The sequence below is a fragment of the Rhinatrema bivittatum genome, chromosome 10 (genome assembly GCF_901001135.1).
Source record: "Rhinatrema bivittatum chromosome 10, aRhiBiv1.1, whole genome shotgun sequence".
NCBI classification, from domain to species: Eukaryota; Metazoa; Chordata; class Amphibia; order Gymnophiona; family Rhinatrematidae; genus Rhinatrema; species Rhinatrema bivittatum.
This window is the reverse complement of record NC_042624.1, coordinates 67,010,089-67,034,857: the sequence shown is the minus strand read 5'-3', so window position 1 is coordinate 67,034,857 and position 24,769 is coordinate 67,010,089. Positions and strand designations below refer to the sequence as shown.

The 24,769-nt window shown below is 40.2% G+C and overlaps 2 protein-coding genes across 6 annotated transcripts in view; one reads left to right on the top strand and one right to left on the bottom strand.

Annotated features, from left to right (window-relative positions):
* Positions 1-24,769, top strand: part of RALGPS2 (Ral GEF with PH domain and SH3 binding motif 2) — a 785,699-nt gene that overhangs the window by 385,192 nt on the left and 375,738 nt on the right. The gene's annotated exons all lie outside the window — the stretch shown is intronic.
* ANGPTL1 (angiopoietin like 1) overlaps positions 1-24,769 on the bottom strand; it is a 164,130-nt gene that overhangs the window by 106,710 nt on the left and 32,651 nt on the right. Inside the window, exon 2 of the mRNA XM_029618598.1 lies at positions 17,004-18,043. Within this exon, the coding sequence (XP_029474458.1) occupies positions 17,004-17,826 (823 nt within the window). The 5' untranslated portion in view covers positions 17,827-18,043. The remainder of the gene's footprint in view (positions 1-17,003; positions 18,044-24,769) is intronic.

Below are 24,769 nucleotides of genomic sequence, written 5' to 3'. Positions count from 1 at the left end.
TAAAAGAAAGTATAAGGAACACATTCATTATATCTTTCTGACTGGCTCACTGACTAGACATATTTTCCTACCATTAACATTTCCTTTCTAGTAGTTAATAAATGAGATGATTTAAGTACTCCTGAGTTAAGTTGCTGTGCATGGTGACAGTCTTCCTTATCTATTAGCTAAATACATCTCTTTACATACATGCAGGCCCATTCAATAAAGTCTGCGGGAGAGCCGGCGCTCTGAGGCGAGTGCCCACTCTCCCGATGTGTGCCCAGGCATCTCTCCTGGGCGCGATTCTTTATTTAAATTTGGGCCCGCGCTAATAAGGAGGCGGCGGCTGTCAGCGGGTCTGACAGCCGACTCTTAATTTTACCGGCGTCAGTTGTCGAACCCGCTGACAGCCATGGGTTCGGAAAACGGACGCCGGCAAAGTTGAGTGTCCGTTTTCCAACCTGCGGTCAGATTTTTTTAAAAAATTTTTTTTAAATTTTTGGGGCCTCCGACTTAATGTTCCCAAAGAAATCTCAGATCAGCAAATAAAGCCTTACTAACAATACCCTCTGTAAAGACAGCTAAACTGACACAAGTAAGGGAGAGAGCACTGTCTTTAGCCGGCCCTATATTATGGAGCTCAATGCCACCCGAAATAAGACTAATGAGGGATCAAAAACTCTTCAAAAAAAAGCTTAAAAACATGGCTTTTCAAAAAGGCCTTTCAAAGTGAGAATGGGAAATAGGTAGTACTAAGAAACAAGAAAAGGACTTATACGCACAAGCAAAGTCACCTGAGAACATGTGTGTTTTTATTTTTATTTTATCACACTTAAGTATTAGGTTAACGAATTACAGTATACCGCATCTACGGTTAGCCCATAAAGGGAATTTTAATACACTTTACATATAGCTTATAATATTGAATCATGTATCTGAACAACTGCGGCACCCCCTAGTTAAAGTACAATCCATCTTGAATTTATTTATGTGCCTATTTGTAAACCGTTGTGATGGTATATCACTAAACGACGGTATAGAAAAAATTTTAAATAAAAATAAATAAATATCACTATGATATTAAGTCGGAGGGTGTACAGTTTTTTCTGCTTTTCTGAACACTTGCCCGGTGCCGTCTGAAATTAACTCCTGCCTTTGAAAAGTCTAATAAGGAGTTGATTTGTACACTGCAGTCTCTGCTAGCTGCATTGTACAAATCAACTCCTTTTCATCACTTATAAGGTCTAAAATTCTTTAATGATGTCAATTTTACAATGAATACCTCTGAATGTGTCTGTAACACCCCTGCTAATCCCAACCCATCTCCTAAAAATTAACCCCCAATCAAATTGCTCTCTTACAATTGTCCATATATTGAGTGTCAGGGTGAGCCTTATAAAGAGTCTCTCTCGTGTGTAAGATATGCGTGTAAAGCTGCAGACATACGCACGTGAAGAGTATTTTATAACCTATGTGAATACTTTATAAAATAGTGCATATGTTTATGCACGGCAAGATACCCGTGCTTATGGGCGCATGCGCAGCCCTTTTAAAATCTACCCGATTATGTTCTCCCAAGTAATCTGAATGTGTGGAGAAGCAAAGAATCTCCATTTTGTCAAAGTTTAACATTAAATGGTTTTAATTTATCCAGGAATCAACTGAAGACTCCCAGAAATAGTGGCAATTGTTACATTTAAATTATTTTTGACAGGAAAAAACAGTTGAACACCATCTGTAAAAATGTAAAATTCTATTGAGACTATCTAATAACACAAAGGCCTTAGGTAAATTCTTAAAAGTGCCGCAGATAGTACAGGTCCCTGATGAAATGGAAAACCATTCAAAGGAAACATTGTTAGAATGAATTTATAATCTTTAGCTACAGGATCCCACAGGGTTTCTCAGTATCTCCAAACTTGTTTGATATCTGTCTGGCCCTTTTATGCTCTGTTCTTTCCCATTTGAATGTCTTGTACAAGTTGTTCGCGGATAACATCCAGTTCTTTTTTTCCGGTTTCCCCCACATTGGAATCTGCATTAGAGAAATTAGGGACCTTCTTATTCAGGATTAAGGGAGTGGCTGTCCTATAATATGCTTGCCCTGAATATCAAGAAAACTGAAATAGACAAATTATCCAGGACTGAAATGGTTAATGGCCCTGTAGAATTTCTGTTTGATGGGCCTGTTGTAGCTATTCAATCAAATGCTCCTGAACTGGAGGTATTAATAGACTCGTCTCTTTCTATGCAATCCCATATTGTGATCCTTTAGTTCAGTCATTTTACTACAAGCTGCTGCTACTGTGTCCTCTAAAGCCCTCCTTATCTCACTCAGATTTTCGTACTGCACCTCAATCATTTATTCTGTCTTCACTGGGCTACTGCAGTGTTCTAGTCTTGGGACTCCCTGTTACCTATTTAGGGGTACTCTAACTTATACAGAATTCTGCAGCATGTCTTATTTCAGGTACCAGAATGCGGGATCATATTTCTCCAACTCTAGCTAGCCTTCACTGGCTTTCGATAGCTTAGCATATGAAATTTAAAGTCCTCCTTTTGATGATTAAAGCTGTTCATGGTCTGCCCCCTCTAGCCATTGTTTCTTCTATAAGCAGACATCTCCCCACCTCCTTCCGTTCCTCATCACAGCATTTGGTTACAATTCCATCACTTTCCCTTGCCTGATTAGTAACTTCTCGCAAGCAGAACTTTTGTATCGCAGGCCCTGCTCTCTGGAACAGCCTTTCTGCAGCTATTAGAGCAGAGAGTGATCTCTTTTCTCTAGTCTTCACAGACTGAGTATTGCTCGATCTTGTTAAGCTATGTTCCCTCCCCCCCAAGAGATGTATAGCAATATTGCTTTTTACTTGTTTTAGCATGTTTGTTTTATGTTGTGTAAGGTTTGGTTATGCTTTATTGTGTATGCTGACTGTAATTTACTGAGATTGGTGGATCAGCGTAATAGAAATAGTGGAAATAAATGCACTTGGTGATCCCTCATCTCTAAATATGACTCCAACCATTGAAGAATAGTACCTCCAACTCTTATATATTTTAAACGATCTAGCAATATGGAATTACAGATTGTTAAACACAGAAGACACATCTAAGAAGACGGCTAAAACTTCCCTCCCTTGATCAAATTCCTGCAATAGATGCTTGGAAATTGCAAGTAAAAAGATCTCTCTGTACTATGGTTTTCCTGAAACCCACACTGATAAGCATGCAATATGTTATTGTCTTTAATGAATTCAGAAAACTGAACATACACTACTTTTTCTAATAATTTGTCTACTGTAGTCAGATTAGAAATTGAACGGAAGCTTGCAGGCCCATCCAGAAAGTTTTTTTGTTTTTTTAAAGAACTGGTCGAATTACTGAATTTTTATTTTTTTTTAGCAAGGAAGGAACATTTAGATAGACATGTTTTAATGGAACACAGGCAGCATGGATTTTTCTTGCCTCAGAAATCTCTGACATTTTTAAGAAGGGATTAATAAACATGTGGACAAAGGTGAACTGGTAGATGTGGTGTAATTGGATTTACAGAAGGTGTTTGACAAAGTCCTTCATGAGAGGCTTTTAAGAAAACTAAAAATTCATAAGAACATAAGAAATTGCCATGCTGGGTCGGACCAAGGGTCCATCAAGCCCAGCATCTTGTTTCCAACAGAGGCCAAACCTGGCGAGGACCCAAACACCAAGAAGATCCCATGCTACTGATGCAATTAATAGCGGTGGCTATTAGCTAAGTAAACTTGATTAATAACAGTTAATGGACTTCTCCTGCAAGAACTTATCCAAACCTTTTTTGAACCCAGCTACACTAACTGCACTAACCACGTCCTCTGGCAACAAATTCCAGAGCTTAATTGTGCGTTGAGTGAAAAAGAATTTTCTCCGATTAGTCTTAAATGTGCTACTTGCTAATTTCATGGAATGCCCCCCGGTCCTTCTATTATCTGAAAGTGTACATAACCGATTCACATCTACTAGTTCAAGACCTCATGATCTTAAAGACCTCTATCATATCCCCCCTCAGCCGTCTCTTCTCCAGGCTGAACAGCCCCAACTTCTTCTTCAGCCTTTCCTCATAGGGGAGCTGTTCCATTCCCTTTATCATTTTGGTTAGCCTTCTCTGTACTTTCTCCATTGCAACTATATCTTTTTTGAGGTGCGGCGACTAGAATTGTGTACGGTATTCAAGGTGCGGTCTCACCATGGAGTGATAGAGGCATTATGACATTTTCAGTTTTATTAACCATTCCCTTCCTAATAATTCCTAACATTCTGTTTGCTTTTTTGACTGCTGCATTTCATCCAGTATTATCCACTATGATGCCTAGATCTTTTTCCTGGGTGGTAGCTCCTAATATGGAACCTAACATTGTGTAACTACAGCAAGGGTTATTTTTCCCTATATGCAACACCTTGCACTTGACCACATTAAATTTCATCTGCCATTTGGATGCCCAATCTTCCAGTCTTCCAAGGTCCTCCTGTAATGTATCATAATCCGCTTGTGGAGCACAGGACTTGGTGAGAGAGGTAACGGTGGTGGGGCCGCTTGGCAATAGTGATCATAATATGATCAAATTTGAATTAATGACTGGAAGAGGAACAGTATGGAAATCCACGGCTCTCGTGCTAAACTTTCAAAAGGGAAACTTTGATAAAATGAGAAAAATTGTTAGAAAAAAATGAAAGGAGCAGCTACAAAAGTAAGAAAATGTGCAAGAGGCGTGGTCATTGTTAAAAAAAAAAAAAAAATACCATTCTAGAAGCACAGTCCAGATGTATTCCACACATTAAAAAAGGTGGAAAGAAGGCAAAACGATTACCAGCATGGTTAAAAGGGGAGGTGAAAGAAGCTATTTTAGCCAAAAGATCTTCATTCAAAAATTGGAAGAAGGATCCAACAGAAGAAACTAGGATAATGCATAAACGTTGGCAAGTTAAATGTAAGACATTGCTAAGACAGGCTAAGAGAGAATTTGAAAAGAAGTTGGCCGTAGAGGCAAAAACTCACAGTAAAAACTTTTTTAAATATATCCGAAGCAGAAAGCCTGTGAAGGGAGTCAGTTGGACCGTTAGATGATCGAGAGGTTAAAGGACACAGAGAAGATAAGGCCATTGTGGAAAGATTAAATGATTTCTTTGCTTCGGTGTTTACTGAAGAGGATGTTGGGGAGGTACCCGTACTGGAAAAGGTTTTCATGGGTAATGATTCAGAGGGACTGAATCAAATCACTGTGAACCTAGAAGATGTGGTAGACCTGACTGACAAACTGAAGAGTAGTAAATCACCTGGACTGGATGGTATACACCCCAGAGTTCTGAAGGAACTAAAAAATGAAATTTCAGACCTATTAGTAAAAATATGTAACCTATAATTAAAACCATCCATTGCACCTGAAGACCGGAGGATAGCTAATGTAACCCCAATATTTAAAAAGGGCTCCAGGGGCGATCCAGGAAACTACAGACCGGTTAGCCTGACTTCAGTGCCAGGAAAAGTAGTGGAAAGTGTTCTAAACATCAAAATCACGGAACATATAGAAAGACATGGTTTGATGGTAGAAAGTCTTGCCTCACAAATCTGCTTCACTTTTTTTAAGGAGTTAATAAACATGTGGATAAAGGTGAACCAGTAGATGTAGTATACTTGGATTTTCAGAAGGCGTTTGACAAAGTTCCACATGAGAGGCTTCTAGGAAAAGTAAAAAGTCATGGGATAGGTGGCGATGTCCTTTCGTGGATTGCAAACTGGCTAAAAGACAGGAAACAGAGAGTAGGATTAAATGGACAATTTTCTCAGTGGAAGGGAAGTGGGCAGTGGAGTGCCTCAGGGATCTGTATTGGGACCCTTACTTTTCAATATATTTATAAATGATCTGGAAAGAATTACGATGAGTGAGATAATCAAATTTGCAGATGATACAAAATTGTTCAGAGTAGTTAAATCACAAGCAGCTTGTGATAAATTGCAGGAAGACCTTGTGAGACTGGAAAATTGGGCATCAAAATGGCAGATGAGATTTAATGGGGATAAGTGCAAGGCGATGCATATAGGGAAAAATAACCCATGCTATAGTTACACAATGTTAGGTTCCACATTAGGTCTACAACCTAAGAAAGAGATCTAGGCGTCATAGTGGATAACACATTGAAATCGTTGGTTCAGTGTGCTGCGGCAGTCAAAAAAGCAAACAGAATGTTGGGAATTATTATAAAGGGAATGGTGAATAAAAAGGAAAATGTCATAAAGCCTCTGTAGCGCTCCATGGTGAGACCGCACCTTGAATACTGTGTATACAATTCTGGTCGCTGCATCTCAGAAAAGATATAATTGCGATTGAGAAGGTACAGAGAAGGGTACCAAAATAAGGGGAATGGAACAGCTCCCCTATGAGAAAAGACTAAAGAGGTTAGGACTTTTCAGCTTGGAGAAGAGACAGCTGAGGGGGGATATGATAGAGGTGTTTAAAATCATGAGAGGTCTAGAACGGGTAGATGTGAATCAGTTATTTACTCTTTCGGATAATAGACTAGGGGGCACTCCATGAAGTTAGATTGTGGCACATTTAAAACAAATCGGAGAAAGTTCTTTTTTACTCAGCGCACAATTAAACCAGAGGATGTGGTTAGTGCAGTTAGTATAGCTGTGTTTAAAAAAGAATTGGATAAGTTCTTGGAGGAGAGGTCCATTGCCTGCTATTTTTTTTTTTTAATTCTTTATTTATAGATTTTCAAAAATTACAAACAATAATATTTTGAACTTTACATTATTCAAAAGAAATCTTTTGAATATTTTCCAGGTATTCAGGACATTTTATATGGAAATTACATAACCATTCATTTTTCTAAATAAAATAAAAAATTACATCCTGAAACCAGTTACAATACCAGTATTTGGGGAACCTAAAGCAACAAAATTAAACATAAATAAAATCTATCCAACTGGATCCATTATAACAGGAATTTAGGTAGATAATTACTCTTATCTTTCCAACTTGGAACAGGTTTAGACAGTGTTTCCCTCTCTTTGGTTTCTCCGCTCTACCAAATATTTCTCTAAATGAGGTGGATCATAGTAAACATATCTTACCCCCTCTACCCGCATGACACATTTACATGGAAATCTTATCATTATTTGTATATCAAAAGTTCTAGCTATTTTAGCCAGAGCAATGAACCTTTTCCTTCTTTCTTGTGTCTCTTTAGAGACATCTGGATATATCCAGATTTTTTCACCCAGGTATAGGGAGGATCTTTTTATCATAAAGGCTTTTAGGACCTTATCTCTGACCGAAGACATCATAAATTTAACTATAAGGGTTCCCCTCATCTCCACCTGGGTGGTATATGAAGTTTCAATCAGATCTGTTATATTTAAGGAAACTTCCACTTGCTCTGTGTTAATTTTCTTCTCATTAATAAAATAAGCATTTATGATTTGTGGAAAGTTTTCAGGCAACCATGTAAAGATTTCTGAAAAATAGTTTTTTAATTGTTCTTTAGGCGAAACCATACGACATTTAGGGAAGTTGACTATTCTTAAATTTGTATATTTTAAGTGATTTTCTATTACTTCTACCTTTTTATTTAAAGCCAATTCCCCCTTAATGATCGAGGATTGTACCTTTTCTATAGAGGAAATATCCTGCTGTACCTTAATCAAAGTTGTCCCATAGTTTTGCACCATGGGACCTAGATTTACTAATACATTTTGCATTTCATTAATAGTGGTATTTAACTTCATAATATTATTTTGTAACATTCATGGAGCGCCATAACATTTCCACCGTCACTAGTTTTGGAGTGCCAGGTAATGCATCAGGGGTTAGAGGTAAGGAAACATCAACACCTTGTACTTGGTTCACGTTATTCCCCGAGGGGGAACTACTTGTCCAACCTTTTGTTGTTATTGAGGCCTTAGGTCTAACCATAGCCTCTCCACAGTCCTGCACCTTTTTAAGAGAAAAACTCTGAGAGTCTTTACTCTGTTCTTGAAGCATTAATGAACCATGGTCCTCCTCGAACAGGCTCAGCTGCTCCATCGGATTCCGTATGGCAGCTGTGCTAGAAACCTCAGTCATAATACTAATTCTTGGAGGTGGGGGCGTAGTTGGAGCCCCAGGACTTAGACTCACCTCTCCCGGTAAGGGTGGGGTTTGCTCATCCCCCACTCTTACAACGGGACACTCCGGGGTTACAAATTCTACCGGTGGAAAAAAGGTTGTCATTGTTGTTTGCAATGGGGAAGGTGCCGTGGGGGTCGAGGCATCCATTCGCACCTTTCCTTTCCGCTTTGAATGCGGCATTGTTACATAAATTGTCGTTAAATAGTGTCAAAACAAGACGACAAATTTTTTACTCACTCTTCCTGTTAATAATCATCAATCCATTGCCTGCTATTAATTAAGTTGACTTAGAAAATAGCTACTGCTATTACTAGCAACGGTAACATGGAATAGACTTAGTTTTTGGGGTACTTGCCAGGTTCTTATGGCCTGGATTGGCCACTGTTGGAAACAGGATGCTGGGCTTAATGGACCCTTGATCTGACCCAGTATGGCATGTTCTTATGTTGTGATTTAACTACTCTGAATAATTTTGTATCATCCGCAAATTTGATAAGCCTACTTGTCGTATTCCTTTCCAGATCATTTATAAATATATTGAAAAGCACCGGTCCAAGTACATATCCCTGAGGCACTCCACTGTTTACCCTTTTCCTCTGAGAAAATTGACCATCCTTCTCTGTTTCCTGTCTTTTAACCAGTGTGCAATCCACAAAAGAACATAGGAGGTGATGTCCTTTTGTGGATTGCAAACTAGTTAAAAGACAGGAAACAGAGAGTAGGGTTAAGTGGTCTGTTTTCAAGTGGAAAAAGATAAACCGTGACATGCCTCAGGAATCTGGAAATGGACACAATGAGTGAGGTGCTTAAATTTGTAGATGGCACAAAATTATGCAGAGTAGTTAAACCTCAAACAGATTGTGATATATTGCAGGAGGACCTTGTGAGACTGGAAGATTGAACGGCCATATGCCAGATAAAATTTGTGGACAAGTGCAAGGTGATGCATAAAAAGAAAACTAATCCTTGCTGTGGTTACATGGTGTTAGGTTCCACATTAGGAATTACCACCCAGGAAAGAGATCTAGGAGTCATAGTGGATAATACATTGAAATTGTTGATTCAGTGTTCTGTGGTGGTCAAAAAAGCAATGTTAGGAATTATTAGGAAGGGAAAGGCGAATAAATTGGTGGATATCATAATGCCTTTGTATCACTCCATGGTGAGCCCACACCTTGAATACTGTGTGCAGTTCTGGTCACCGCATATGAAAAAAGATATAGTTGCACTGGAGAATGTACAGAGAAGAGCGACCAAACTGATAAAGGGGATGGAATGGCTCATCTGTGAGACGGCTGAGGGGGGATACGATATAGGTCTACAAAATCATGAAAGGACTTGAATGCGTAAATGTGAATCGGTTATTTACTTTTTTGGATAATACAAGGACATTGGGGGGGGGGCACTTCATGAAGTTAGCAAGTAGCTCATTTAAAACAAATTGGGGAAAATTCTTTTTCACTCAATGCATAATTAAGCTCTGGAATTCATTTCCAGAGAATGTGGTTTTGGCAATTAGTGTAACTGGGTTTAAAAAAAGGTTTAGATAAGTCCCTGGAGCAGAAGTACATAAACTGCTATTAATCAATAAGGATTAGTAGCTTGGGATCTATTCATTTAATGTTTGAGTACTTGCCAGTTACTTGTGATTTGATTGGCCACTGTTGGACAAAGGATATTGGGCTTGATGGACCCTTGGTCTGACCCAGTATGGCATATCTTATGATCTTATGTAACTTTTCCTTCTTGTAGAGAGAGATTAATAATTGAGCTTAGAATATTTAGACATTCTGCTTTATGTATAAAGGACAGGGGTCCAAGACACTAATAAAGGGGAAGGAGAGGCTAAGCCATATTAATAACTTCAATGTATGGCCCAAATCCTGGTGTAAGGAACAAAGTTTTGGATATATTGGGGGCCGGGGCCGTGTATGGAACAGTAAAAAGCTCTTTGTCAAAGATGGCTTACATCTGTCTGTGGCAGAAAAAAGGATCCTAAGAGATAAATTCAAATCCTATGTCATAAAGCATTTAAACTAGATGCCAGGGGTGGCAGAAGGAAATTAGAATGTCACCCCCCAAATACAATTGCAATGGAAAAAGGGTGAAGTGGATACCAAAACTCAGCTAAATAAGTCACAAAAGGAGTCCAAGAAAAGCAGTAACCTGAACGAGAAAAGCTGGAAAGCTTTGAGCACAAATGCTCATAGTTTGGGCAATAAAATCCCTGATCTGCAAGCCCTAAAGGTGGAGGCGGACTTGGACATTGTTACTGTCACGGAGACATGGTTCACAGAATCTCATGATTGGGCTACGGCCATACCGGGCTATAAATTGTTAAGGAAGGACAGAGAGGACAGAAACGGGGGAGGAGTGGTTCTTTGTCAAAAATAATATCCAACAAACTATATACCCCCACTCTCAATATTGAAATAAGCAAGGATAAGCTAAGTGAATGGGGACATTTGTATGATATAAGAAAACATGATGGGCATTTGATAAAAAAGAACAAAGTTTGAAGCTAGTCAGTAAGAGACTAAATTTAATGCAATAAAGATTTTGATATTGCATGAAATACCAGAATGATATGAAATAATTAAAAACAAACTTGTAAAATTGGTATAATAAAATATAAACAAAAAGAGTGCAGAAATAAAAAAAAAAAAAATTCATTTATTTTAAGATACATTTAATTGAATAAAATTAGAAGGACAGGAAAGGGGAAGGTTGATGATTACATATATGAGATATCAGTGAGTAGAGCCGTGGAGGCCAGTAGCAGATCTGTATGAAACCTACCCTATCCCGTTTAACAACTTTTCAATATTGAGAGTGGGGGTATATAGTTTGTTAGATTGAGCATCAATTTTTACCTTACCACTAGCGGAGATTTGGTATTAGGGTATTTGTTAAAAACCTAAAAAAAAGATGATGAGGCATCCATTTTTATTGGAGTGGTTTACAGGCCTCCAAATCAAATGGAAGATTGGCAGAGATCTGGTTGAAGACATCCAAAAAATGGGAAAGAAGGGAGAAGTGGTGATTGTTGGAGATTTTAATCTGCCGGATGTAGACTGGAGAATCACTTCTGCAGAATCTCACAGTAATAGAGAGATAGTGGATGCCCTGCAAGGGGCTCTGTTCGAACAAATGGTAATGGAACCCACGAGGTAGAGAGCTATACTCTATTTAGTGCTCACTAACAGAGATAATGTCTCTAATGTCCAGGTGGGTGCCCACCTCAGCACCAGTGATCATCAAACGGTATGGTTTCATATCACTGAGTTTTGCAGTTCAAAAACACGGACTTTGTTGAAATGGGGAAGTACCTGGAGGAAGAACTAGAAGGCTGGGAGAACAAGGGAGATGTGGAACAGTGGGCCAAACTAAAAGGAGCAATTACCAAGGCAACCTATCTACATGTTAGGTTTCATTTTTCTCTTGCTTTCTTTACTTTTCTATCTGGTTCTCAAAGGAGGTGGCTGATAAAATAAAAGCTAAAAGAACAGCTTTTAAGAAATATAAAGGATCCCAAAGGAAGGAGCACAAGGAGGAATATCTGGTGGAACTGAGGGAGACAAAGTAATCAAGACAGCAAAAAGTCAAGCGGAAGAAAGGAATGCCAAAGTGATAAAGCGAGGTGACAAAACATTTTTCATATACATCAGAGAAAGGAGAAAAGTCCAAAGTCTATAGTGAAGTTGAAAGGTGAAAAGGATCAATGTGTGGAGAGAGACGAAGAAATGGCAGAAATATTAAATGAATACTTCAGTTCAGTGTTCACTAAAGAGGACCCTGGAGAAGGACCGTCGCTAGTTAACAAGAAACTGGAAGGGAGTGGAGTAGATGAAACTCCATTTACAGAAGGGAATGTATGGGAAGAGCTAAGAAAACTGAAAGTGGACAAAGCCATGGGGCCTGATGAAGTTCATTCCAGGATACTGAGGGAGCTCAGAGATGTGCTGGCGGGTTTGCTGCGTGACCTGTTCAATAGATCCCTAGAAATGGGAGTGGTGCCGAGTGATTGGAGAAGAGCGGTGGTGGTCCCGCTTCACAAGAGTGGGAGCAGAGAGGAGGCTGGAAACTACAGGCCAGTTAGCCTCACCTCGGTGTTGGGAAAAGTAATGGAGTCGCTGCTGAAAGAAAGAGTAGTGAAATATCTACAGTCAGAAGAATTGCTGGACCAGAGGCAGCATGGATTCACCAAGGGGGAAAGTACTGTCAGACAAATCTATTGACTTTTTTGATTGGGTGACTAGGGAATTAGATCGAGGAAGAGTGTTCGATGTCATCTACTTGGACTTCAGCAAAGTTTTTGACACGGTCCCGCACAGGAGACTGGTGAATAAAATGAGAAACTTAGGAGTGAGTGCCAAGGTGGTGGCCTGGATTGCAAACTGGTTGACAGACAGAAGACCATGTGTGATGGTAAATGCAACTTACTCTGAAGAGAGAGCAGTGTTAAGCAGAGTGCCACAAGGGTCGGTGTTGGGACCGGTCCTGTTCAATATCTTTGTGAGCGACATTGCGGATGGGATAGAAGGTAAGGCTTGTCTTTTTGCGGATGATACTAAGATCTGCAACAGAGTGGACATGCCGGAAAGAGTGGAGAGAATGAGACTGGATTTAAGGAAGCTGGAAGAGTGGTCGAAGATATGGCAGCTGAGATTCAATGCCAAGAAGTGCAGAGTCATGCATATGGGGTGTGGAAATCCGAAAGAACTGTATTTGATGGGGGGCGAAGGGCTGATGTGCACAGAGCAGGAGAGAGACCTTGGTGTGATAGTGTCTAATGATCTGAAGTCTGAGAAACAATGTAACAAGGTGATAGCTAAAGCCAGAAGAATGCTGGGCTGCATAGAGAGAGGAATATCTAGTAAGAGAAAGGAAGTGATGATTCCCTTGTACGGGGGCCTTGGTGAGGCCTCACCTGGAGTATTGTGTTCAGCTCTGGAGACTGTATCTCCAAAGGGACAGAGACAGGATGGAGGTGGTCCAGAGAAGGGCGACCAAAAAGGTGGATGGTTTTCATAAAATGACTTATAAGGAGAGATTGAAGAACCTAAATATGTATACCCTGGAGGAGAGGAGGAGCAGGGGTGATATGATAGACTTTCAGATACTTGATAGGTTTTAATGATCCACGGTCAACAACAAACCTTTTCCGTTGGAATAAAATCAGTAGAACTAGGGGTCACGATTTGAAATTCCAGGGAGGAAGACTCAGAACCAATGTCAGGTAGTATTTCTTCACGGAGAGCGTGATGGATGCTTGGAATGCCCTTCCGGAGGAAGTGGTGAAGACTAAAACTGTGAAGGATTTCAAAGGGGCATGGGATAAATACTGTGGATCCATAAAGGCTAGAGGATGGGAATGAAGAGAAGAGCCATGGGGATGGCTTGCTGGAATGGAGGCTACTACCTGGTGATTACTACCCTTACTCAATAAGCCTTCACACGGTTAATGCAACTCCAACATTGCTCTCTGCTTCAATAGCAAGGGGAAATGTGGAAATGAAGATTTGCATTCAGACAACAACCAACAAGGACTGAACTACTCAGTCTGGGTAAACAAATAAGCGTGGGGGTAGCTTGCTTATTGCAGCGGTTACTACCCTAAACCAGTTAAGCCTATACTTCACTTTGAATGCATATACAGTGTTGCTCTCTGCTTCAACAGCAGGGAGAAATGTGGAAAAGAGGATTTACGTTCAGACAACATCCAATAAGGCATTGATCTGTGCTGTCTGATTAAACAAGCATCGAGGTAACTTGCATGATACTACAGTTACTACCCTTAACCATTAAGCCTTATGCTCACCTTTGATGCAACTCCAACATTACTCTGCATCAATGGCAGGGGGTGGCAGGAAATTTGAATCAAACATTTACCAACAAGGACCCTGAACTTGGTGGTCGGTGAAACAGATAATTATGGGAAAATAAGTGTGGGAGCTTGCTGGGGAGACTAGATGGGCCAATTGGTCTTTTTCTGCCGTCATTTCTATGTTTGTGTAAGAATTTTTTAGATGGCCCATAAAAGTTACAATTTTAGAAACCCCTACATTTTCAAATTCATTCCAAGACAGCCTATTTAGTGTATCTGAGGAAAGACTATGGACAGGTGCAGTGGCAGTAAAATTGAACAAAGGCTGTAGTTGGTGAATATTTCTTCCAGCTTTTTGGATTAGGTGATTGGCAATAGCTTGAGGATCAGGTTGAGATTGGAGGTTATTTTCTCACTGATTGTTATAGATTGAACAGTGTTAAATCATGAGGACAATTTAGAGAGGTCTGTAATCGCAATGTATAATAACCCTTTTGGGTAGATTCAAAAAGGGCCCTATATTGAGATCTGGCATTTTTAAAAGCTAGTTGCAAACCTTGAGAAGGATTCATTCTCCATCTTCTTTCTTCACAAATGTTTCATTTCTCCTCACTAAGGGAAACATTGTTGATGATTAGTGCTGTATGACAAAGATCACAGCATTAGGCTCCAGAGAAGAGTCAGGAGCAACATCAGAAAATATTTCTTCTCTACAAGGATGGTAGATCCATGCAGTGGGACCCCAAGTGAAGAGGTGGAGACAAAACCAGTAATAATTCAATAAAGCATAGGATAAGCACAGAGAATCCTTAATGGCAAATCATTGAAGGGAATACTAGAGATCCATGAGGTTTTATGGTACTGCACCAGCAATTAAATGGTCCTTTATTTGAGGGAGTGTACCTGGAGAGAGTCCCCCCCCGTCGGAGGGAATCGGCCAGTGGGACTGCCGTGAGCCTGAGAAAAACATCGCTGAACTTTTTCTTCGGAACAAGTTGAGACACGCCCCCCTGAGAAACCACCTGACCGTGAGTGAAACCGGATATAACCAGGGGCCTGCGGCGCGCAGCCACCGGCATGCTGCCAAAGGAGCGCGCCTAAGGGGCGCGCTCCTTGCGGTGATTTTTATCATCCTTAACTTATTCCTAGTTATACATGGGAAGGAAAAGAAAAATAAAAGTTTTTCCTTCAATTCCTGCAACTTCGGTGGTAAGAGGCCCTATGGATTCACATATAGTAAGAAGGACAAACTCTGATTTTTCAACGCCTAACCCGGAAGCATCTTTTTCATCAGGCTCAATACAGAGTCCCGGCCACCATTCATCTCCTCAAAGTCAAGACTCTAGTAATATTGTGAGAGATTTAAGTAATTTGAGTGCATTATCCTTAATTAATGATAATTCTCAAAATAAGGATTTAGCAGCTGCTACTGGAGATATGGAAAGGCCAGTGGCAGCAGCTACTCCTTTAGAAAATTTGGAAGGTTTAAATGTTGATCTACCTGACTTAAAAATGTGACGTTGATAGATGTCTGGAAATCAGTGAAAAGTATGGAGAGATTATTAGCCCAGGCGATGTTACAATTTGTGTCCTTTAATACAGAAACAAAAAATACTCTTCAAGATCATTCTAATCGTTTAAATAGTATTGAAAGTAATTATACTGTGGTTAATACACAAGTGGTGAATTTACAAGTTGCAAGCACATCTTTTATTAAGGATAGTCTGGTTATGTCTAGACAGCTTGAAGGTATGGAAAATGCCTTGAGATCTAAGAATCTCCGATTTCTAAATTTTCCCATCACCAGACTTCTATCGGCCACTGAGTTACTTCGGAAATACATGAATGAAGTGTTACAAATTACCTCATATAAAGAAATGGTATTGTCAAAAAATTTTTATATACCCAGATTTAAAGTTAGTTCTTTAGGGCCTGAAGAAGGATTAGATATAATACAAGGTAATAGCCCAAATTTGACATCATTTTTGGAGGCATCAATTGATGACATCCCTACAAGGGCTACTCTTTTAGTTACCTTTAATAATGAAACAGATAAGAATGTGGTGTTGCAAAAGTACTTTAAAAATAAAGATTATCTGTATTGCGGGAAAAAAATCCAGATATTTCCAGATGTAGCGAGAAGCACTCAAATGAGAAGAAAACATTTCTTGGTGTTAAAGGAGAGGGTATTAGCCTTAGGAGGACTATTTTTCCTCAAATTTCCCTGTAAATGCTGTATTACAATGCAGGGAAATAAATTTGTTTTTTACGACCCCACTCATTTGGAAACTTTTCTTAGAGATAAAGATCAGACACCAGGGTAAACTAGAGAATTGCTGAGGTTTGATGAAAAATAAATATAATTTGTCTCTCAAGATGTGAATTATATGTAGGAAATATTTGCCTGTTATAACGCTCCCCAAATATAATGTGGACTAGTTCAGGGTGTTGACTTTGTCAAATTTCCTATAGAATTGTTTCTTTTTATTTTGGTGTAATCCTGAATACCTATGTTTTATTAATGTTGAATTGATAAAAATCCAATAAAGTATTAATGAAAAAAAAAATGGTCCTTTATTTGCTGTCATATTCTATGATAGTGGTAGGCCAGCAGGTTTGAATGGCCAGGTACTGTCTAGCATGGGTTTGGAGACCCAAGAAGACAGATGTTCATGCGGCAGCCTCACTAGGTTTGGTAACTATTTAAATTATTACAAAGCTTGGTGGTAAAACATGGGATCTTGCTTACACATCTATCCAGGATGGTAGAGAACTAAAGAGGAAAAAAGATAAGGAGCGATATCCTATAAGCAGCCATGCTTCTATGGTTGCTAGCTGGCATATATAGCCTTGTAGCATGAACAGTAATAATTGGATGGGCCATTTGTTTTTTGTTTTTTTTCTGCCATCTGCTATGTTACTAATCATTGCCGTGAAGATGCTGTTCATGCAGTAATATGATAATGCAGGTTGCATTATCAAAATATGATTTTTCGGTTCAATTATAGAAATGAGTAATGTAAAATATACTTTGACAAGCAACTTACCTTCATTGACAACTGTTATAGGTGGGATTCGAAAGGGGCTTCTTGTTGGAGGAGCAACAGGAGGGGGTGGTGGCCCTCTGCTTTCTCTGTCTCGCGGATACCCAGGGTCTCTCTGTATCTCGTTACCTCCTAGAAGGCCAGGGGTATATGACTGGCTGTTAGGAGTGTGCTGTGGTACAACCTGAACAAGAGGAGGGGATCCATGGATGTCTTTACGAGAAAATATTCGCAAGCACTGTTCTTCCAGCATGGAGATAATCACAGATTGGTTATTTACTAGATCAGTCATTGCTGCATACTTTACTTCCAGTTCTCTGTACTTGGTTGACATCTTGAGCATTTCTGCCGTAACATTGAGAATTTTGACTTCCAGATGGGACAGCTCAAGTAAGTTGTCCCTTTTGCGGATGATCTCATGTAAGAGCTGCATGTATAGCTGAGTGACCCGAGAGTTCATGTTACGAGACTCCTTCCTCAGCAGTTTGACCTCATTGACAATATTCCCATCCACATCTACTACTACTTGTAGGGTCTCTATATCTCTCTTCTGTTTGGATAGAGCATCCTTAAGGTTCTCTAAATCCACTCTAGTGAGCTGGTCCTTATGTGCATCTGAACCTTTGATGTTGACACAGATGGGCCCTGTTATTTTTTGTTGAGGAACCAGAAATGTGTAGCCACATTTTTTTTCAGTGTTCTGGTCATCTGCTGAACGAGAATATCTGCTTTGGAACATACTGCTTTGTGAATGTCCCTTTATGCAATCTCCTGTACATAGTAGTAGACACAACAGGATACCCACAGTCCATGCAACTGTCTCCATTCTAATGTGAAGTTGTGATGCTGATGTTTTCCAAAACACTAAACGGAAGTAAATTAAAATAGTAGTTCTTATTAAATCAGGCTTAATGGGATGTGGTTAAAATATCCAAAAAGGCAAGGAACTGAAGAATATGTACTATGAAGAGATTCTCTGGATCTTCCATAATCCATAGCATAACTAATAGATCAGCAATAGACATAGCACATGCATTGCATATCTGTGGGGAAAAAACATACCAAGAAATATTTAGCAAACAAAAATATTAAATTACCATTAAAGGGTTTGGGGGGGTGGGGGAGGAGGGTTTTGATTGTGTGCTGCTTCAGGAAACATTTATCTAGACTTGCTGTACTTAGCCTTATAAATTTGAACTACATAATTAGGATATAATTAGGGACCTTTGTTTTTCAGTTTTTATTTTATTTTGCCTAGGAATTTCAAAGTTATAACAAAAAAAAAAGTCAGTAAAAAAATGACTTTGATAAAATGCATGAAAATTCAGCAGAAAAGTCATTTTTCCACCCATTTTTTTTATAACAATGAAATTCCCAGGCAGAATAAAATAAAAACTGAAAATGAAGGTCTCTAGATATGAGAAACTAATAACCTCAAATAGAGCAGTTGTTTCACAGAAATCTGTTAAATATTAAAATCAATATAAACAATGGCAGTTAATATCAAGTATAATAAGTTTTCTTTATTTTTGAGCTTTTTGTGAATATAAATTACAAAATTTAAATATTACTAAATACTTTCATACATTAATCTGTATTCAAAGCTTAATAGTGATATTAATTGAAATCATAATAAAGAAACTTTGCCTGTGCAAGCACTTTACAGACATTATAATTTTAAATTTACATATGCCCAGATACAGTTCAATAACCATTTCCTCATTCAGTGCATTAGAAGTAGTGTATATTTAAAAATCCATTTTTCAGATTAATATTGTGCTGATCATTTCCAAATTAATTTGGAATCCTCTCAAGCACTGTAAATTTCTAAGTATTCAAACTACTGTGATGCAGCTCTATTCTTCATATCTTTATTATTGAACACATGCTATATACATTTTTAGACATTGTTACACCGCCCATACTTCTAGACCTCTCGATCAGAGATCCAGTTTGCCTGGGCACAGCACCCACTCTCATAACTCAGGATCAGGGCAGGTTGCGTCATCCCAACCTTCAATCCCTATCCCTCACAGCTTGGATGTTGAAAGCTTGATTCTACAACCTCTCAATCTTTCAACTAATGTCTCTCAAGTGCTTGTAGCTTCACGTAAACCCTCCACACGAAAAAACTATCGTGCTAAATGGAAAAGGTTTACCACATGGTGCACACAAAATAGTATTAACCCTTTTTCCTACACTACATCATCTCTATTAGACTATCTGTGGCATCTCTCAGACTCTGGTCTCCAGACCTCATCTGTAAGAGTACATTTAAGTGCAATCTCAGCTTATCATAATACAGTTGGAGATACACCAATATCAGTACAACCCCTAGTTAGTAGATTTATGAGAGGTTTAATTCAACTTAAACCTCCACACCGACCACCGGTCACGCAGTGGGACCTTAATGTGGTCTTAACGAGACTTATGCGTTCTTCTTTTGAACCCATGGATTCCTGTGATGATAAATTTCTCACTTGGAAGACCATTTTCTTAATAGCCATCACATCTGCAAGAAGGGTTAGTGAGTTACAAGCACTTTCCACATACTCACCCTACACAATTCCTACATGATCGAGTGGTACTCCATACACATCTAAAATTTCTGCCAAAAGTAGTTACAGAATTCCATTTGAATCAATTTATCATCTTGCCTACTTTCTTCCCAAAACCACACTCTCATCAAGGAGAAGAGGGCTTTACACACCTTGGACTGTAAGCATGTACTTGCGTACTACTTAGACCGCACAACAGCCCAAAGAAAATCCAACCAGCTCTTTGTTTCTTTTGATCCAAACAAACCTGGAAAAGGAGTAGGCAAGCAAACTCTGCCCAATTGGCTAGCAGATTGCATACAGTTTTGTTATGAAAAAGCAGGCCTTCCTCTCCAAGGGCGAATAAAGGCACACGCAGTAAGGGCAATGTCAACCTCAGTAGCACACTACCGTTCAGTGCCAATAGCTGACATATGTAAGGCCGCAACATGGAGTTCCCTTCACACCTTTGCGGCTCACTACTGTCTCGACAAGGAAGGACGACAAGATTCAGCCTACGGACAATCTGTCTTAAAGAATTTGTTTCCAGTATAATCGCAACTCCTTCCACACCAACTTTTCGTGATTTCAGGCTGCCTCATTTTTCCAACAGTACACCAGTTGTTGTGCCTGTTGCACAAATTGTAACATGTTGGTCCAATACAAAGATGACTCAGCCTGCAGCTTGCTAATCACCCATATGTGAGGACTAGCATCCTGCTTGTCCTGGGATAAAGCAAAATTGCTTACCTTGTAATAGGTGTTATCCCAGGACAGCAGGATGTAGTCCTCACGAAACCCACCCGCCACCCCGCGGAGTTGGGTCAGATACGTTTTATTATTTTATTTTTTTAGCTAACACTCATTGCTACAAACAAGACTGAAGGGAGACCCCTGTGGCAGAGAATATCATGGCATGCTGAGCATTCTCAGTAGGCACACTGTGCCAGTCAAATGTTTCTAGAAACTTTGACAGAATTATTTCCGTATAAGGCTCCATTACTGATGTCACCCATATGTGAGGACTACATCCTGCTGTCCTGGGATAACACCTATTACAAGGTAAGCAATTTTGCTTTATTCTTCTTTCAGCTGTTTTTCATCCTGGAGAATGCTACCATTCACTACCAGTGTGAACTTTTGTGTGTGCACATGAGAGACAAACCAGACAACTCCAAATGGCAGTTAAACCAGCGGTTGCATATTTTTATTTTTTTCTGAGGTTTCAAAAATAAGAAATCTTAGTAAGTTAACAGTCAGGAAAGAAAGGTTGAAAGACATGTTTTAAAAAAAAATGTTTTCTAGGAATGTGCTGTTTGAAACCAAATGCATTTCCTTTTTTGTTTTTAAAATTAAAGAAAAACAAAGCGTCATTCGTGTTTGGTTTCTATCACTATTTTGAAATCTCAGCTTCCCGGTTTAAAAAATACTCCTCCCCTCCCCCTTCCAGACTCCCCTTTAGTTTACCTGTGATGCCAGGATTCCCCCTGCCTAGGAGACAGGAGAGATTCCAAAATGGCACCATCTGACCTGAAATAGACATTGTTTTAAAAAGCAGCAGGGCAGGGGTAACTAGAGATCTCTCCCTCCCTATTTCTAAACCAAGGAGAGGGCAATTTGTTTTTGTAGGTTCGGTGAGCAGCATTCTGGAGAACTATTTCATTTTGTTTTTCTTTATCTTTTAATTTCATTTTAAAGAAATGAAAACTAAATGAAAAATGTTCCAATGCATAGTATAGTTATTGGCAAGCAAATTAAAATTGCTGTTTTAACAAACTGTTTTGATTCTCTTGTAACTTTGGTTTATTTATTTTTTTATTTTATTTGAAAACTTTTCTATACCGTTGCTAAGTTAAATACCATCGCAACGGTTTACATGTAGGCACATATTTAATGTAGGTGAAAGTGTACTATAGTACATTCTAACAGGTGCCGTCAAAGTTTCGGTTACAATAAATCATTAGACGTAGTCATTTAGCGAAGTAGTTCAAGACCAATTATATCAAGGTACGTACACGGGTAGTTTTATCACACATAGTATTATAGTTATGCTTATTGTGTAGAGTTCATATTCTAATCTACTGTAAAGTCCTAAGTACTGTGTGTCTGTGCCTTTCTGTCTTTTCCTGAATAATTTCTCTCTATTCAGACAGGATGTGCAAAGTACTTAGTCCACGGCCACAATTAGTGATAGGGTTAGAACTCTGAAGTCCCCTGGCTCTGATTTCCCCTATTCTAATTTCTTCCCATGTATACTTGTGAAGTATTTTGTTTTGGCTCTCGGATGTCTTAGTACTTAGTTCATTGTCTAAGCTGTTTAGTTTCTATGCATTCAAGTGAACTAACGCAGCTACCACACTTCTTTATACAGTTCTGTAATATGGGGACTTTATGGTTTTTTCCAAATGCTTCCCAGAATTTTAGTTTAGTAGAGTAGATCCATCCTCCTTTGATTTTAAATTTTTTTGCAGGACTATGCAAAAGGAGCCTAGTGTTCTGTACTGTTTTTCAAAGTTAACAAATTACACTCACTATAACCTTCAGCCCAAAGGAGGTCACAGAGATACTTTAAATGCCTGTTTAGACTTTTGAAAAGTTTGAGCTTATAAAGAACTGTACATATTTCGTTTTCGGGCTGACTAGCGGCCCCTGACATTCTGAAAAAAAGTAATGCAGGCAATCCTATTCATTACTAAAACATTGAATTATATTTCTGTTTTGTTTTACTCTAACAGAACATTCCAGAAAATATCTGGTTTCCATTGGAGTACAGGGAATTCCTTGGAAAGGGATTTGCTGCCAAGAAGTTTTAGGAAAAAAGTTGTTGGGGGGAGGGAGTTTGGCTCATGTTACTGTAAACCAGTTGTAATTGAGCCAGCTGCAAGATCTTTGGAGATCGCATATTTGAGGAGTTTTGGAAATAGTTAGAAATCTGTTTATTGAGAGACTTTGTAGTTTAGGGTTTTCCCCTTTTGAAGTTAAAATTTCAGATATTGAGTGCTTTAGCAACTGATGATTTACAAGAAGTTGAAGCTCACTGAATAGGAGTTTATAAAATTAAAGACAAAGCAGGGCGCAGACTAAGAGATGCTCTATTTAAAACAGCAAATTGCAGTTTGTTCAGACTGTTGTGAGCAGGTTAATACTGCCATTTCTCACAGGACAAGCAGGATTGTAGTCCTCACATATGGGTGACATCATCAGGATGGAGCCCAATCACGGAAACCTTCTGTCAAAGTTTCCAGAACTTTGACTGGCCCCTACTGGGCATGCCCAGCATGGCACCAACCCTGCAGCCAGCAGGGGTCCCCCTTCAGTCTTTTTTTCCGCGCAGCAGTAGCCTCGTAGTAAAAGAGCTCTGAAGAGATTCCTGACAGGAATTTTCCTCACGGAATTACTAAAAGTTAAATTGCCCCACAGGGGTCCCTCCTCTAACGTTTCTCAGTCCGCGGTACTCCGGTAAGTTTTTACCCATTTCCCGCCGATTACCGTCGAGTTTGGCCCTCGCGGCCTACTGGCCATCAACTGTACCACAGCTCGATTTTTTTCCATGGTCATGGTGTCGGGGTTTCGTCGGTGCCCGGACTGTACCCGCACCATGTCTATCACAGACCCCCATAAAGTCTGTGTAATGTGTCTAGGACACGAGCACAATGTCTTGACCTGCACCAAATGTGCCCTGACACCGAAGGGTCACAAGGCCAGAATGGAGAAGATGGAACTTCTCTTTCTTGCTCAAACCCCGCCTCCGTCCATTGCATCGACGTCGTCAGAACCGGCACTGTCAACTTCGCGCCAGCATCGACCACCGACCGGTGACCGACCGGCATCGACGACTTCTTGGCCATTGACACCCTCTACTCCCCCTCAGGATCGAGGGGATCGCAGGGAGAAACATCGCCATCGACACCATAAGATTCGGACCATCAAGGGAGCGAAATCATCGACCTCGCCATCGCCGGAGCCGCTGTCAAAGAAACCCCATCCAGGAAAGGCACTGACCATTCCTGCGACCGGGTCACTGAGGCAACCCTCACCCGATCGGGGCTTGGGAGCCGCGACTCCGTCTTTAACGGTGGTCCCTCCGGCTATCCCTCTGCCTCCTTCTTCTGTTCCGGAGCCGGGGCTGCTTGCTCCAGGTCTCCAAGAAGAACTGGACCGGATGGTTGGGGGTCCATCGACAAGACGATGCAACGTCTTCAGGTTCCTCCGGCACCACCTGTGGAACCGATCATCGACCCGATTCCGGCAGCGCTGGCACTGCTGCTATCCCGGATGGAAGTGCTTATGGCCGCTTTTCCACTGATGGATCCCGTGTCTCCAATGGCTCTGGTACCCTCCCCACTGACAGCATCGTCGGGAGGAGAAACACTGTTCCGCATCCCTCCATCGGGAGTTCTGCCTCAGCCATCGATTCCAATACATCCGTCGCCTCCGACCCATCCATCGGTGCTGATATGTCCGTCGGCACCACAGAGTCATCCATCGATGCCCTCGATGCCTGCACCGGTGCCTTCAATGCCATCGGTGCCTCCGATAATTCCTCCGATTCCTTCGGAGCCTAGACCGGGACCTTCAGGTATCCAACCATCCTGTCCCCCTCTAGTTCCTAGCGGGACGGGTGCTGATTCTTATGATACCTGGGCTGATGATACCTCAACAGACACAGATGATTTACCTTCACCACCTTCACCCACTGAGAGTAGGAAGTGTTCTCCTCCAGAGGACCTCTCCTTTATAAACTTTGTGAAGAAAATGTCTGAATTGGTTCCCTTCCAATTACAGACGGAACAGGATGATAGGCACCAGATGATGGAGTTGCTCCAATTCCTGGATGCCCCCAAGGTAATCAACTCTATTCCCATCCATCAGGTCCTTCTCGATCTCCTCAATAAAAACTGGGAACATCCTGGATCAATTGCTCCAGTACACAGGAAAGCTGACACTACCTATTTGGTGCAGTCAGCCCCAGGTTTTCAAAAATCACAGCTTGATCACCACTCGGTCGTGGTAGAGTCGGCACAAAAGAGGACGAAGAGGTCAAAGTCTCACTCGTCTGTTCTGGAAAGGAACAGAAGTTCCTAGACAACATTGGTCGCCGAGTATTCCAAGGGGCCATGCTCATCTCCCGAATTGCCGCCTATCAGCTTTATATGACCCAATATAACAGGGTCATTTTTAAGCAGATACAGGACTTCTCAGATTCTTTGCCTCAGCAATTTCAAGAACAAC